The 15,470-nt window shown below is 45.2% G+C and overlaps 1 protein-coding gene across 1 annotated transcript in view; it reads right to left on the bottom strand.

Annotated features, from left to right (window-relative positions):
- dlgap2b (discs, large homolog-associated protein 2b) overlaps positions 1-15,105 on the bottom strand; it is a gene marked incomplete at both ends in the record, with an annotated part of 53,546 nt that extends 38,441 nt beyond the window's left edge. Inside the window, one exon of the mRNA XM_080744012.1 lies at positions 13,990-15,105. Coding sequence (XP_080600138.1) covers positions 13,990-15,105 — 1,116 coding nt within the window. The remainder of the gene's footprint in view (positions 1-13,989) is intronic.
- Positions 15,106-15,470: the final 365 nt, after the last annotated feature.

Raw genomic sequence — 15,470 nt, 5'->3', positions numbered from 1 at the left:
GTGCGGGGAAGGGCTATGCAAAACAATTAGAAACGGCTGGGTATCACTTTTACTTACATTCACAATACTGTATTGACAATCCATTGTTTTTATTCCCAATACCCAGGAGGGGCGGCCAGTTGTCTAACAACAGCTGAATGAGCAGGATCATTTTATGCTACATGCAGGCCCGGATCTACCATATGGGCACTTTGGGCACGTGCCCAGGGGCCCCTGGACATCAAGGGCCCTCCTTTTTTCTTTCTTTTTTTTTTATCAGAATGAAATAAATGATGTCCACCACCCCCTGAAACAAATGCTGTGAGAATGCTGCTGAAAAGTGCTGATTGTGTGTTAAGTACAATGTACAATATTTCATGAAGGTCAAGTCAACTGATTAAAACTCCGCCGGGCCGCACTGAGCCAACTGCTGCTGCAGATGTTATATTGGACCTACATGATGTTATAATGGACCTACATGCCTACATATGCCTACAAAACATTTTGCGCGCACACGGGGGCCCCTTGGCGCTTCAGTGCCCAGGGGCCCTCTGAGGTGTTAATCCAGCCCTGGCTACATGTATGTTATTTCAAAGGGGGAAATTCTGCTGTGCCTGTATTAAAGCTGCAATCCACAATACTTTAATGTTCTACGCAGGATTCCAACCCTGGTCTCTTGCATGAAAGACCAGATTTCTTCCATTCTGGCATCCCCATCTGGTGAAAGGAGACATCGCGCTATGAGCTTCTTGCAGTAGCACTTGTCAACCAGTAGTAGGTTCTACCTCCACATCAGGGTAAAAAGTAGGCTACTAGTATGTAATGGAAGAGTATGGAGACTAGCTACCTCCAACCACTGCAGATGTAGTCTCGTGTAGCCAGACAACTATTCCACAATCTCTGAATGCTATACTGTATAGAGTCTGGAACTACAGGGTCAAGAAAATATATTTTAAAATGTAATTTCTGCAAAGCAGCAAGCTAAACATGCTTAGATGATTTTTATTTATAATCATAAATGTGCGCGATGTGAGACGGAAACGGAAGTGAAGAGGAGGCTTCACTTCTGCTTTAACCGGTTACTCATCGTTCTTCTAACGTTATTCCAGACTGTATGAGGGGAGCATTTCAACAGTCTGGCCACGCGATACTACTGCAGATGTAATAGTTATGTTGTATTAACATTATTAAAATAATGTTTATATACTGTAATAAATGCTTAGTTCTACAACTGCACACCTAGTTACTTACAGTACCTAACTATCGGCTGGTAAACATAGTCTGGTAAAACATCATTACTTGACTCTGTGGGCACTATTTGGAAGACACAGGCGAACCAGTGAGAAGAGCAGTCAGGACTGGAGAATAGCGGAGCATGGCAACCTGGGTTGCATTGATTAGGCTGAATATATTATCAGTGGATGAGTTTTAGGTGGATTCAATCATGACCAATCAATGTCCACTGTAACAGGCATACAGATATTGTACAACTTATTTTAGTTCTCAATAAAAACAAAAAGCAATGCCCCATAACGGCATTTTATGTTTAATTCAGCGAGACAGCACAAGTGCCTGCCCCTCTCTCTTCAGCCATCCACCACAGTTAACACTGCATGCCCTTTAAAGAGGTGGTGCCATAGTTTTGTACTTTTTCTGTTTTTCATGTGTCTAGGAGGTTGAAAGTACTTCATTAGACCCCCTTATGTGTTTTTTTTTAGAAATGATTATTCTCTTAGTATTTGTTTGTTTTCTCTTGGAGGCTGCCGCCTTGTGGTGAAAAGTGTCAGTTAAAAAACACAGATAAGATGACATCACAGAATCAACTCCTCCCCTATTTACCATTCACCCAATACTGTGGGGTGTGGCTATATCAGCTGGGTCACCACCCACCATGCCATCCATGCATACTTAATGAACTGGGGGTGTGTCCAAATAAAAACCCAATTCTAACTCTTTCTGTATACTTTTTTGGAAAAAATCTTCCTCCTAGTATAATCATAATACCTGATAATCATGTTTTAGAGGGGGGGAAATCATGGCACCACCTCTTTAAACATTGCAGCATCAGCATCTTCCCAATCTGGCTAGCCACCGTCAAATTAAAGAAAAAGGAAAACAGCGCCCTCTCTGTTTTGTTCCTTTTCAGCATAGAAGTCTGTTCGTGAGAGATTAGCATCTTCCTGACCCACAAGAATTCAAGATGGCGAGAGTAATCCCTCTATATAAAAAAGGAAGCAAATTAGAACCTGGCAACTACCGCCCCGTTTCCATCCTTTGTTCCATCTCAAAGGTTATGGAGAGATTAATCCAAGAGCAAATCAACAGCTATCTCGCCGAGCATAAACTGCTGTTTGAATTCCAATCTGGCTTCAGAACATCCCACTCCACTGACACATGCCTACTGTATCTGAACGACTACATCAAACGTGTAGTAGACTCGGGTAAATACTGCGTCATGGTCATGCTAGACCTCCAAAAGGTATTCGGCACAGTAAACCATTCAATTCTACTGAATAAAATAAGGGCAATTGCTTTTGATAGCACATCAGTAAACAGGATGAAATCCTACCTTGAGGGAAGAGAACAAATGGTTGACATCAACGGAACCATGTCCTCGTCCCTCCGTTACTGTTCCTCCTTTACATTAACGACGCATGAATGCTGCCTGTAGCTGCAAACTGTTCCTGTTCGCTGATGACTCAGCACTCCTGATCTCTGGAGGACAAAATGCAGGTTTAGTAAGCTCTCAGCACAGAAGTCACCATAATCCGTACTTGGCTTACTGATAACAAACTGTCACTACACCTAAAAACAGACATTCTTTTTGGGACCAGACATTCTCTAAGTGAGAAAAATGTAAACGATTCACGGTCAAAGTTGATGATACAGTAATCTCTAGCAAGGAAGAGATTATCTATTTGGGCTGTATTCTTGACAAATACCTGTCTGGGGATAGCATGGCAACAATGGTGATCAAAAAAGTAAATCAAAGAACAAGATTCTTTTTGTGCAGAATTTCCGCTTTTGTCAACAACTTTTGTAGAAAGTGCCCTCAGGACTCTTGAGGTCCCTCTTTGACTATGCTTGCACCTCCTGGTACTCCAACACCAAAAGCCACTAAAGACTAAGATCCAAACCTCCCAAAACAAACTGATTTGACTACTTCTCGACCTGGGGCCCATGACCCACGTTTCTCCCACACATTTTGCTAGCCTAAGATGGCTCAGCGTTGAAGACAGGGTTAAACGACTAGTCAATGCAAATCTGCCCTCAATCCCCTCAGTACCCGCTGACAAAACATCTCCAAAAAGTTAGCGACACCCGCAGCCACAACACCAGAGGGAGCGCACACAACGATCTGATAACACAAACCCATTAAGTAAAATATGGGTAAATTCTCCTTCTACAAACACTCAACACTTTGTAAACTTGACCTTTGGCTCAGTACTTGGTCTTCTCTTTTCTCCCTGTACACCAAACCTCTTCACCGAAAATAGCTAATCTACAAGTCTGCGATCCGCTGTTAACTTGTAGATCTGCTATTATTGGCTTACGGTACTGTATGTTCCCCCCACAATAGCAATGCGAGGCTCAAGTGGTTAATATAAAAATATTTTAAAAAAAATCAAGTCCCTATGACACTAAGATTTGGCAGCCCCCCTGCAGTATCTCTGAGTTTGTTACTGTGCTAGAGAAACCTACAGGCTGAGGTGATGCCTGTTAGTGGGGGGAGTTGAATGGGAGCAGAGTAGAATCAATCTAGGATGGAGGCACTGTGTGCCCTCCCGATGGGTCTTCCTCACTGTGGCAGGTGTGCCAGGCAGTGAGGATGCAATAGTAGTGGCACTGGCATCACAGAAATGTGTGGGGGGGTAATTGGCACTAAATTGGGAGAAAATGGGTAAAAATAATTGGCAACTCTAAATGAGGAAGAAAAGAAAAACCTATCTCAATACAGACAGCCTAATTCCCGTAGGCTTGGTTCCTTTGTCAGGCAACTCAAGGAAATAAATATGCATTACTACAGAGGTTTAAGTCATTTGGTCTTAGGTTGAACAAAATATTATGAATAAGAAATACACTTGGAAACATTAAAAGGAAAAGCTGTTTGTGCTGCCAGAGCTAGAAAGCAAAAACAAGAGATTCAATTGTGTGAAATGATGAAAAATGAATGCCCGGTGGTACTTTTTGGCAGGTCTAGTTGTTTTAATATTATGCATGTTGCAGCGTTGGCATTCATTTACTTCTCTTTGTGTGTCTTTGCTGTCCACATTATTTTGGCCTCTGGTCTAGACATAACATCTACAGGGCCAGGGGTGAGGCACCAAATTCTGGACCCTGGGTACAAGGATTCACTGCGGGTCCCCCCATGAATGGTTCTTCATAGGGGAGGAGCCCGTTTAGACTGGGAGCACATTATTACGCGTTATTTTGTGCTTTAACTATTGAAAAATAGCAGATATACAAGCTCACAGCGCGGCACCGAGTGCCGCGCTGCGAGCTTGTAGATCTGCTATTTTTGAAAAATCGTGAAAACTTGCGCAAGTCTTTGAATATTTCAAATTCTTCTAAGGTTTTTTGAAAAACCTATTTTTCTATGTCAGTGGTGCTCAAACTTTTTCATGTGAAGGACCCCCAAAAGACTTGGAAAAAGAAAGAAAAATAGCAGATCTACATGCTCGCAGAGGCACTCGGCGCCTCACTGTGAGCTTGTAGATCTGCTATTTTTCAATAGCTAAAGTATAAAATATATATATAATAATTAAGGCCCCTCCACCTTGGGCCCTAGTAACTCAGTCCCCCCCCCCCCCCCCCCCCCCCTTGTGACGCCCCTGTACAGGGCCGACATCCATAGAGAAGTGAATCTGGACTGCCAGTTCACTCTGGACTCTGAAGATAATATGAGAGGGGTGCCGTTGTTTTTCGCTTGAGAACCTGCCCCCTAAAATGTCTGTGCACAGCACAGAAATATCCATAAAATGGGGCTGGTAAGCTCTGCACTATAAAAGGCAACAATTAGTCCACTGGCCTTGTATATGCCTTGTCGTCCCTGTTTAAAACATTACATCAGCTCCTTAAAAAATGGTTCAATGATGTCTGGTAATGAGCCAAACAGAAACTGGCATCACAAGTAATCTATCTAAATTATTTCTCCAATAATTGGAGAAACAGATATGGATTATGCCTTCAATATTCTACAGTTTTGTTGCATACAAGCATATTACCATTGGCAAGTGGATTATAAAGATTGCAGAAAACAATGTTAACTAGAAAAGTGCGCTCCTCTGAGACAGGCTGCGTTGGCTACCCTACCAGGGCCCGCAAAGTATGAAAGTCAATCATTGCTAATTGCAATATGTACACACACACACACACACACACACACACACACACACACACACACACACACACACACACACACACACACACACACACACACACACACACACACACTTCCATGGCCCACTGGGAGTGTGTGTGCAAAGTTTCACGCCAATCAGTCCAGCAGTGCCAGAGATTATTTATTTTGTTCACACTCGGACATAGACAAACAGATAGACACACGGACAGACAGACAGACAGACAGACAGACAGACAGACAGACAGACAGACAGACAGACAGACAGACAGACAGACAAGTGTTACAATGATACAAATGAAGGCTCTGTTCCATTTAGTGTTCTCAAACCTTCCAATGAGCCAACATGCACAATATCAGCACCCTGACTCTGTTTTGACCAGAACACAACTTTAATTGGTAAAACCTGTGAAGGAAGTAAGGAAGCGGCCAAACTTCTTTCCAATATGGCTGCTGTGTCAGTTCACCAGTTCACGGTACACTTCATGCCAATCCATCTGCCCGAAAATAGGACTCTTTGTCTTTGTTTCTAAATGTTTAAACATTTAACTTTTATGAAAGAAGAAGCATACATTAAAATAAGCCAATACAAAAATATATATTTTCATCATAGGAAGCAAAATGGCTGCCTAATAATAGTTCTACCTCTTCACACTTGACAACATAAAAAATCTAAATGGGTCCAAAATGATTTCTTGTTGCAGTGTTTGTGAATGTCGATAATGATACTGTATAATAAAATGTCCCTGAGGGGAAACTTGTTAGGACTATGCTGCACACATATAGCTCCATGCCTCCATAGTAGTAAAGCACAACAACAAAGCAGCACATAAGAATCAAACCACAACCTCAAATCAATCTCTGTAGCTGACAGTACTAGAACTAAACAGTGGACCCAAGCTGTTCCCTAGCAACGCAATTCCACCAAGTTCTATAACTGACCGCCAAAGGCAAACAACAACAAATAATCTATTACACAAGAGGAACGCATGAGCCCTACGGCTAAACGCCAGTCCATACCGATGCAACTCCTTGCTACTGCAACTCCTTGAAACTCCTTGCAACCATTATCCCCAAATGGCACCAGTCTACAACTGGACCACAGCTATTCTTTACCCAACGCCCACACCGCCAATGGCGTCTTTTGAAGTAAGCTGTGTGATTTCAGTTTTTATGCTAGATGGCACTCTTCGTTAACCTATGAGTCTCCATTTGACTCCCTGTTTTGTGTTGTTTTTTGGCAAAAACAAGCTCATTCTTAGGTTGTAGTGACTTGCATTTGCAGATAGGCTCTGAGTCATTGGACTGGTCATTTCTCTCAGTAGTAGGTTGAATTCTCTAAGAGTGGCCTTCTCTTTCCTCGCCTCCAGAGAAGGGAAGGAATTAGCTGGTATCCCAATGATGCGGCAGCACCTTCTCTCCTGACATTCCAGTTCCTGGATCAAGTGTTTTGGAAGGCCGGTCCAGACAGGTGAAGCCTATTCCAGCACTGGTCTGATGAAGGTCACGTATACCTGGGTCAACACATCTGGGGGGAGCTGTGCTCACCCTCACCCTCAGATAGTGAACCCTTGGCTGAGCCTTCTTTAGCATAAACTGAACTTGTGCATCCCATTTCAGGTCAGAGGAGAGCTGTATTCCAAGGAGCTTGAATGTATCAACCCTCTCTACTGCCTGGTTGTTCAAAACGATAGGAGGAGGTATTGGTCTGTTTTGAGGCTCCCTGAGACTTTAACCATAAGTCCTTAGGTCTGGCAGTAGGTCTGACCCCAGGCTGTAACTGCATAAACAGCTGTTTTGTCCTGGCAGGAAGCCCATGAGATGTTCAGTGAGAGTCAGATCATCTGCATAATTTATTGGTTCAACACTAGTTGGCAACAGGTGATCGAGAAAGTTCATGCAAAGAACAAAAGGAGAGGGATGGTACCCCACCTTGAGGGACGCCAGCTAAAACTGCCTGTGGCTTAGAAAAGTGATTTCCCCATTTAACTGTTGTCAATGTATGTGACATGCACATCATATTTTTCAGATTCTCAGAGACTACTACGTGTTTTAAAGCGATCGGTGTGTGGATCGTTGTGAAGAACAATATTCTATGATTTTCCCAAGGTTAGCGAAAACGCTCTGAATCGCTGGCAAGGGCAGAGAAGACAATGTTTTAACTCTGGCAGTTAATGTGGTGTTACTAATTAAGCTTTAGGCAAATACCAGGGGCAATTTAAACATATGTCCTTAGTTTGTTACATCATCAGACATCTACTCCATTTCAAAGATTAAAGGGATAGTTCACTCAAAATAAAAATCATGGATATCTTTTAGTTTTTGCCGCATTCCTAAGACAATAATTTGATGGGAGCTGTGGTTCCCTATGGAGACACAAAGAGCCTGCTTTGTTCACTATGGGCCTCTTAAGTCTGACATCATTTTGTAGGCGGAGGAGAAATTCTGGTACCAAGATGCACCAGCGCCCGTGAATCGTTTTACTATAAAGTAAATTGTTCTTCTCTTTCTTGTTGACAGGAAAGTGGTAGAATTTGTTATTTTTGTCTTGGATCCGTTGAAATAGCGAGGGACACAGCACTGCCCATATTGACAATAAATCTGCTTGGCACCTGACTACAAAATGATGTCACGGCTTAAGAAGCCCATAGAGAGACAAAGAGTCTCCTCATATTATTGTCTTAGGATTGCGACAAAAACTAAAAAATATCCATGAATTCAAGTCTCCATTGGGGTGAGTAATCGATAAATAAAAAAGTCATTTTGGGGGTGAACTATAGACAGGTTACATTTGGTACTCGATGTGATAACTATTCAGAATTAATGTATCGTCATTAGGCTTTGAGGCAACAGAATAATCACTATCAGAGTTGTAAATCTTTCCACCGTGTCAATTTAAAACAAACTCTGAAGTCGCTGTGCTTAGGGCTCTAACTGAGGACAAAGGCCCCACAAACCCTGACGATGTAATTTATTTTTTAATGTTGTTACAGTATCCTAGCCTTCAGCCTCCTTTAGCACCTCCTCTAACCCGAGACTGATTTAAAACAGCACGCAGACACCAAGCCAGTGAGCATTCCTCCTTGCATTGGAGTTCAGATAGGCTATTATTCTCAGTGTCTTCCCCCCGTGACATTGATTCACTCAATTGATCTCAACATCTTAATAGACAATAGCTCCCGGAGGTGACCACACAAAAGGGATCCCAGATAAAATATATTGGCTTCTCACACGCATGGACACTTATCCTCCAAAGAGCAAAAACTATGGCTGAATACAATAGCTTCTTTCACTGGGATTTTTCTAATCAATACATCAATCATTGCATTTAACCCAGGAGAGCCTCTGGTGATCAATGGAATTGATCTCATATTGTTTATTATTACATTTCAAGGTGCATACTGCTCAGGTTTGCTCAAATATACTACTGTGGCCGAAAGAAGCTTAGTCTATCGATTATTATCTGGTGTAAACCAGATCTTTAAAGAGATGAGTTTGTGGCGAGACTTTCAGGCGACCTATTTGCCGATTGGCTGTCCATGTCACATGGTAACCGAGCTAGTTTCATGATTGGGAGCGGCCCTCCAGACTATGGGGTGGACAGTACTGCATTAGGGCCAATAGCAGGGGACTTTACCTCTCCTCCAGACTATGGAATCCTGGACTGGTGTAATGAAATATTTTGTCCAGCAGGGAGCACCATTCCTTCACACTTCACAGGCCAGGGCCTGTGGTCACACATTTCTGGACACCAATGCCTGTGTAACATCCATGCATTCATACAACTGCGAGTCTGCCGCTGCATGCTTGATTTGGCTGTACACGCTGACTTGTTCATCAGGAAACATGCTCCCTCGTCGATTGGATTTTACAAAACAGACCCGCGTCGTCACATTGAATCCTGTTTAAGAAGAGCTTAAAACACAACTTTCTAATGTTACATTGATGACGTGAGGAACGCTAAAGTCGTCTTGGTTACATAGTAGGCTATGCGAAAATAACAAAGCTCAGAGTCGCAAATTCAATGATCGCTGCATCAGCACACACAAAACACGGGCGTGAGAGAAGTAAATGAATGAAATGGACATCACGTTTAGCCGATTCAACGATTCCAAAAGTCATACGATTGGAAGTTATTGCTACATGCGGCTACATGCGTCTCGCTGTTGCTGCTGTTTTGTCAGGCAACAGCCAGGGTCCAGGGAGTGCACAGAATTTTAGAGAGGCATGGGCTGACATTTCTAAAAGGGCCTTTTCATACGGATAAAAGTTAAGGGCTCAAGCCCCTTTTGCTGTATGTGCGCACGTGCCTGGCGACCAGCGCATCACATTACAGACTTATCATTTCAATCCGTTTCTTTGCAAAAACACATTTCTTTTAGAAAACATTTGTATTCTTGTTTCTCCCAGTGTTATGGTTTTTAATGTGTAAATATAGCACTTTATTATGGGGAAAAACGTGTGTAGGCCTATTTTCCTTTTTTAAATCGCTAAAATAGCGCATTTTTGAACACATTTCCTTAACGGTTAACGGTTAATTAACTGATAAGGCCTGACGGTTATCGGTTAAGAAAAAATCTCCATTTGGCCATCCCTAGACATATAGCCTACAGTAAGTTAGAATATTATGAAATATACATGAGAAAGAACACCAACACTAACTTCAACACACCAATCCACCAGATTTTAAATTGACTGTGTGTCGATTCTTGTTATTGATAAGGACAGCGATCGCCAGCCTAGTCACTGCGTGAAGCCTGGCACGAACGTCACCCCCGGCCTGTTCCCTCTTCAAATTAAACCTCTTCCCTCTTTTGTCCCTTTTGCCTTCGCTGTTGTTGTCCTTGTTGGCGATACAGCACAAACATCATGCAAAGCCAAGCACAAAGGTCTTACGAAGCCCTGCCTATCACTCAAATAGTGTCATAGACCAATCAGAGAAGCCCTCAGACGGTCTGAGGCTTCTCTGGTTGGTCTATCATACTATTTGAGTGTCTGAGTCAGACCTTACTCTCCATACATGGAGATCCAAATATATTAGCCAAAAGAATTATCACGGATCTCCATGTCCGGGTGCAAAGTCTGACCAAGCCCACATCCTGGACCTTGCCTGAACTTCAAACAGGTGCCGGCCACCCCGGACCCAAGACAGCAACCACACTGACAGATTGTGGTCACTGTCCCCCAAGTCCCAGGTGGCATCCTGCCGACACCATCCCAAAAACCCAGGAAAAGTCAAAGGGCAAAGTCTGACCAACCCCAAATCCTGGACTTTGCCTGAACTTCAAACCAGCGCCGGCCAAACACCACCCAGGAGCCAGGACAGCAAACACACAAAACAGATTGTGGTCACTATCCCAGGTCCCAGGCGGCACCCAGCCGACACCAGGCCAAGATAGACGAGAAGATAGTCTGGTAACCATCCATCTCGTCCTTAAAACAGCCCTTCACAATCTCACTCCCACCTACCTCTCTGACCTTCTCCACAAATGTACCCCTTCCCGTTCCCTGCGCTCTTCCTCAACTGGCCTCCTCGACTCGCCTCCTGACAGCTCCCGCCTCAGTGCTATGGGTGCTACAGTAGGGCCTTTAGCTGCACTGCACCCAGACTCTGGAACACATCCGACAGTCTATCTCCCTAACCACATTCAAATCCCACCTAAAAAGTCACCTGTTCAAACTTTCCTACTCACTCTAAAGGTGGTTGCACACTGCTGCGTTTTTCGGGCCGAATATCGGAGTGAATTTCGGAAAAAAATCAAGCTCACTTTATGTCAGTCACGTTTGCACACTGCCGCCCGTTTCGCGCACCACCCGGTCCCTTTCTCTCTCTCTCTCTCTCCTTGCCCTGAAAAACGCATTTCGCAACGAAAAACGCAGCAGTGTGCAACCACCTTTAATCACTCACATCATCTTTTTTGTATGCCTTCTATTTATGCTCCTCCTATTTTAACTAGGCCTATATTGATTTATTGATGTATTGATGTATTGATGTATTGATGTATCCTTTGCCTGTTTTTATATGAGTGTTTTTAGTAGAATTGTACGGCGACCTTGGGTGTTTTGAAAGGCGTCAGGCGTCTCCAAATAAAATGCATTATTAGTGTGCAGGGCAACCAGACTATAGAACTTGTCTGACTTTATTCCATCTTCCATCGTTTCCTAAGTAAACTTTTCTTTGCCGCGCTACTCCTCCTACAGTTTTGGTGGCACGCACGTGGGCCATATGTGAAATCGACCGGCTTCTTCGGGACACACATGCGTGCTATTTTGCTAAGAGATACATTATTGCGACCGTAGGTCGCATTTACTATCAAATCCTGCACAAAGTGTAAGTCAGTCCGTCCGTCAGTCAGTCTGTCTGTCACACCTCACACGTCACACTCTTGCCCTGCTCATATCTCCGCAACCGTTGCCCCGATCCATGCCACATTTTGCACACACGTTCCTTACCTGCCAAACTACAACCTCCAAGGACCCCCGGAGCTCCAGGGACCCCCAGGTCCCTGGGGGACCCCCAGATGTAAAAAATGACCAAATGTGCTAAACTGACCAAATGACCACCCCAACGGGGCTGCTCACGGGGAATTCCCAGGGACCACCCACTCCTGGTGCTCCAGAACGGATGCAAAAGTGGTGGCGCCCCCAGTGGAGGACCCCCTACACTGCAGCTCACATAAAATGCCGTAACTCCGGCTAGGAGCGACCGGGACAGCCGGGGCCGGTACCTATTCGTCCGCCTTGCCAGCGCGGAGACCCCACCCCTCATTTCTCACATGGCCCTCTTCTAGCGCCACCATGAGGCCGATTCTTGCAAAACACATTTTTGGACACTGCTCCTACAATTTTTGCCCTAAAATCACGCAAATCGGTACACAGTATGTCTACACTCATCCCATCAACATGAATCTCTCCCATATAGCGCCACCTCCAGGCCGAATTTTAAAAACACATTTTTGGACACTGCTCCTACAGATTTTGCCCTAAAATCACGAAAATCACTACACAGTATGTCTACACTCATGTCATCAACATGGATCAGGAAGATTTTGGCAAAACACATTTTTGCCCTATTTGTGGAGATAAGTGACCTACGGTCGCTTATCTCCCGATTAGGGAGTCTTACTGGTATATATATATATATATAGTTTCATTTATATAAATGTATTCGTGAATTAATTTTCTCCATTGACTTTAATTAAAAAATAAACTTTTCCCAACTATGGAGATGGCTGACACCACAGATGTCTTTAAGCCCCTCCCAATTGTCGTTTGGCACGTTCCAACGAGAGGTCATCTGAAGCTCACACCCCAAATCTGGGATCATTGGTCTATCGCTCCCCGAGTTACACCCCAGACACTTTTCTTGCGTACGCACACTGTTTTGGTGCAAACAACAGAGGTATTGACTTGTGCTACAAACATAGCGAAGAAGACAGATCATATAAAGATATATGCTTTTTTTTCTCCTTGGCTAGCGCACATGGACATGTATTGTATTGCTGTGCAGGGACCTGCAGCAACCACCTCACCATTTTATGAAAAATGAAGAGGGCATGTCCAAATATTACATTGTCAAGCTCCTGAGGCACAAAAAGGACTCAAATCCATGCAAGAAACATCTTATTTGCACTTCCAACACACTCTCGTGACGTCGATTCCCTAGCTCCGATTCACACATACTAGGTAGGGGTTGACGGCTTTGTAGCTAAAAGCATTTGATCTAAGATGATTATACACGCACAAAAATATATTCTATGCAGTATACCAATTGCACCAGAAAAGCCCACACAGGCCAAATCACCACAAACCAGGCATAACAACATTTCTTCATTTCTTTCATCTATCCTAGTCATCTAGGGCAGTGGTTCTCCACCATTTTACGTACCACCTCAGAAAATATGTGTCTCTCCAAGTACCACCAACTGATGTTACTTAAAATAGGGTGCATATACTGACATTTATACTGTGTAGACCCACTCCATCCTATTCAGCTATGCACACTGCACAGTAACACAGGAGGCCAATTTATTCCTTGAATTCATGGAGATGTTTCTTGTTGCATTTCTAAGCCAATGGGGCTGTTAAGTATGACATCATTTTGTAGGCAGAGGAGAATTTCTGCCCCCAGTTTCCGTGAATCTTTTTACTATTTTGACTATTTACACATTTTTCTTCTCTTTGTTGTTGAAAGGAAAGTGTTAGAATTATACTTTAGTCGTTATTTTTGTCTCGGATCTGTTGAAAATAGCGAGGGACAGAAAATGCTCTGGGGGCAGATTCTCCTCTGCCTACAAAATGATGTCATGGCTTAAAAGCCCCATAATTTGGTGACTTGGTCATTGGACAGATTTAGCTACTAAATTTGTGACCTTTCCGTGCAAACTGATGATATTTCTGTGATTAATCCGTTCTCAAATCCTCTATTAATGGCTAGGTGTGCCCTCATGCACGACTGGAGAGCCTATTTCAACAAAATTGCTTGGTCAGAAGAACTACCTGTAGTATAATGTAAATATTTCACTCCACATTCTTTCTTATTTTTGGTAAACTCCTCTGAGTACCATGACCCCCTCATGTACCACAGGTTGAGAACCACTGATCTAGGGGACAAAAATCCAAATGAAAACAATCCAATCCCCAGTACTCGCCTGCAGGTAGTGACAGGTCCGTAGCGAGGGTTTCAGGTCCGTGTGCATCAGCGGCTTCTCCAGGTTGAGCGAGGACTTCCTGTAGGCCTCCTTGGCCTGGCTGACGGTGAGCGTGGACCAGGAGCTCCTCTTCATGAACTTCCCCTCGGGCGCCATGGCCACGCTCTCGCAGGCCGAGCACTTGACGTCGTTGTTGCTCTTGGACGTCTTGAGCGACAGTTCTCCGAACGGGTGGTGGTGGTGGTGGTGGTGGGGGTAGTGGTGGCCGGGGTGCATGGCCGCGTCCGGGTAGCAGTGCTCGGCCGCGGGGTGCCGCGACATGACGCTCTGCGTGCGGTACGTGCTGTCGCTGTCCAGGTTGTCGTCGGAGCTCCAGAAGCCTCCCGCCGAGCGGTGCCTGCCGCGCTCCTTGCTCTTGCTCCGCTTGCTGCCGTGCTTGGAGGACTGGTGGCCGTGGTGGTGGTGGTAGCTCCCTCCTCCGCCTCCTCCGCCTCCCTCGCCTTTGGTGCCGTTCATCTTGGACGAGCCCTCCAGGGAGTGGGACTTGGTGAAGAGCTTCTGGACGGAGTGGACCAGGTGCCGTATGCGCCCGGGGCTCTCGCTGCGCTGCTCGGTGGTGGTGGAGGTGCGCTGGTACTGCAGCGTGTGGAAGCCGTCGCGGTGCAGGGGCAGCTGCTTCTCGAACTGGTCCAGCAGGGTGGTGGGGAGGCGGTTGCCCTTGGCGCCGCCGGCGTGGTGCGAGGAGGAAGCGGCGGCGGCGGCGGCGATGGCGGGGGAGGTGGCGGAGGCGGTGATGGCGGCGCAGTCGTCCCGCGTGGCGGAGTCGTAGTACTGCGAGCTGTAGTGCATTCGGGGGAAGGTGCTGGAGATGTGGTCCGGCGGGGCGGCCGGCGGCATCATGCCCGGCGGCATCATCATGCAGTCCGAGTTGATGGAGCTGCGCGGCGAGTAGCGGTGGTGGAAGTCCACGGGGCAGCTCTCCGTGGGGCTGAGCAGGTAGGAGTGGCGCGTGGGGTCATGGTGGCCGAGGTGGAGGTCGTGGGGGTGGGGGTCGTAGTCCAAACCGTGGGGCGAAGGGATCTGGTGGTGGGAGCGGCTGCCCGATAAGCCCTTCATGTTCCTGGCTGGAGAGAGCCGGCTGCCTTCATTGAAGTCTTGAGACGGGGACCAAGTTGAAGGCTTCGGGTCTGGAGAGAAAGAGAGAGAAAAGAGGAGAAAGGGGGTGATATTAGTGGTATTTTTGTAAGTCACTATATATAGCCCCTTTCCGATTGCAGCTTTAGCACCACACTACACAACACCACACCACACCACACCACACCACACCGCACCGCACCAGACCTCTCCACATAAAAATATCTACATTTTCCATTACACAAAAGTACCCCTAAACAAATTGACCCTTTAACTGTGATTATAATACAATATCAATTTGTATTACAACTATCCTAATTATAATACACTATAATGGATTATAACTG

The sequence above is a fragment of the Nannobrachium achirus genome (assembly GCF_963921795.1).
Source record: "Nannobrachium achirus genome assembly, chromosome: 16".
Classification (NCBI taxonomy): domain Eukaryota; kingdom Metazoa; phylum Chordata; class Actinopteri; order Myctophiformes; family Myctophidae; genus Nannobrachium; species Nannobrachium achirus.
This window is presented reverse-complemented; position numbering and strand designations above follow the sequence as displayed.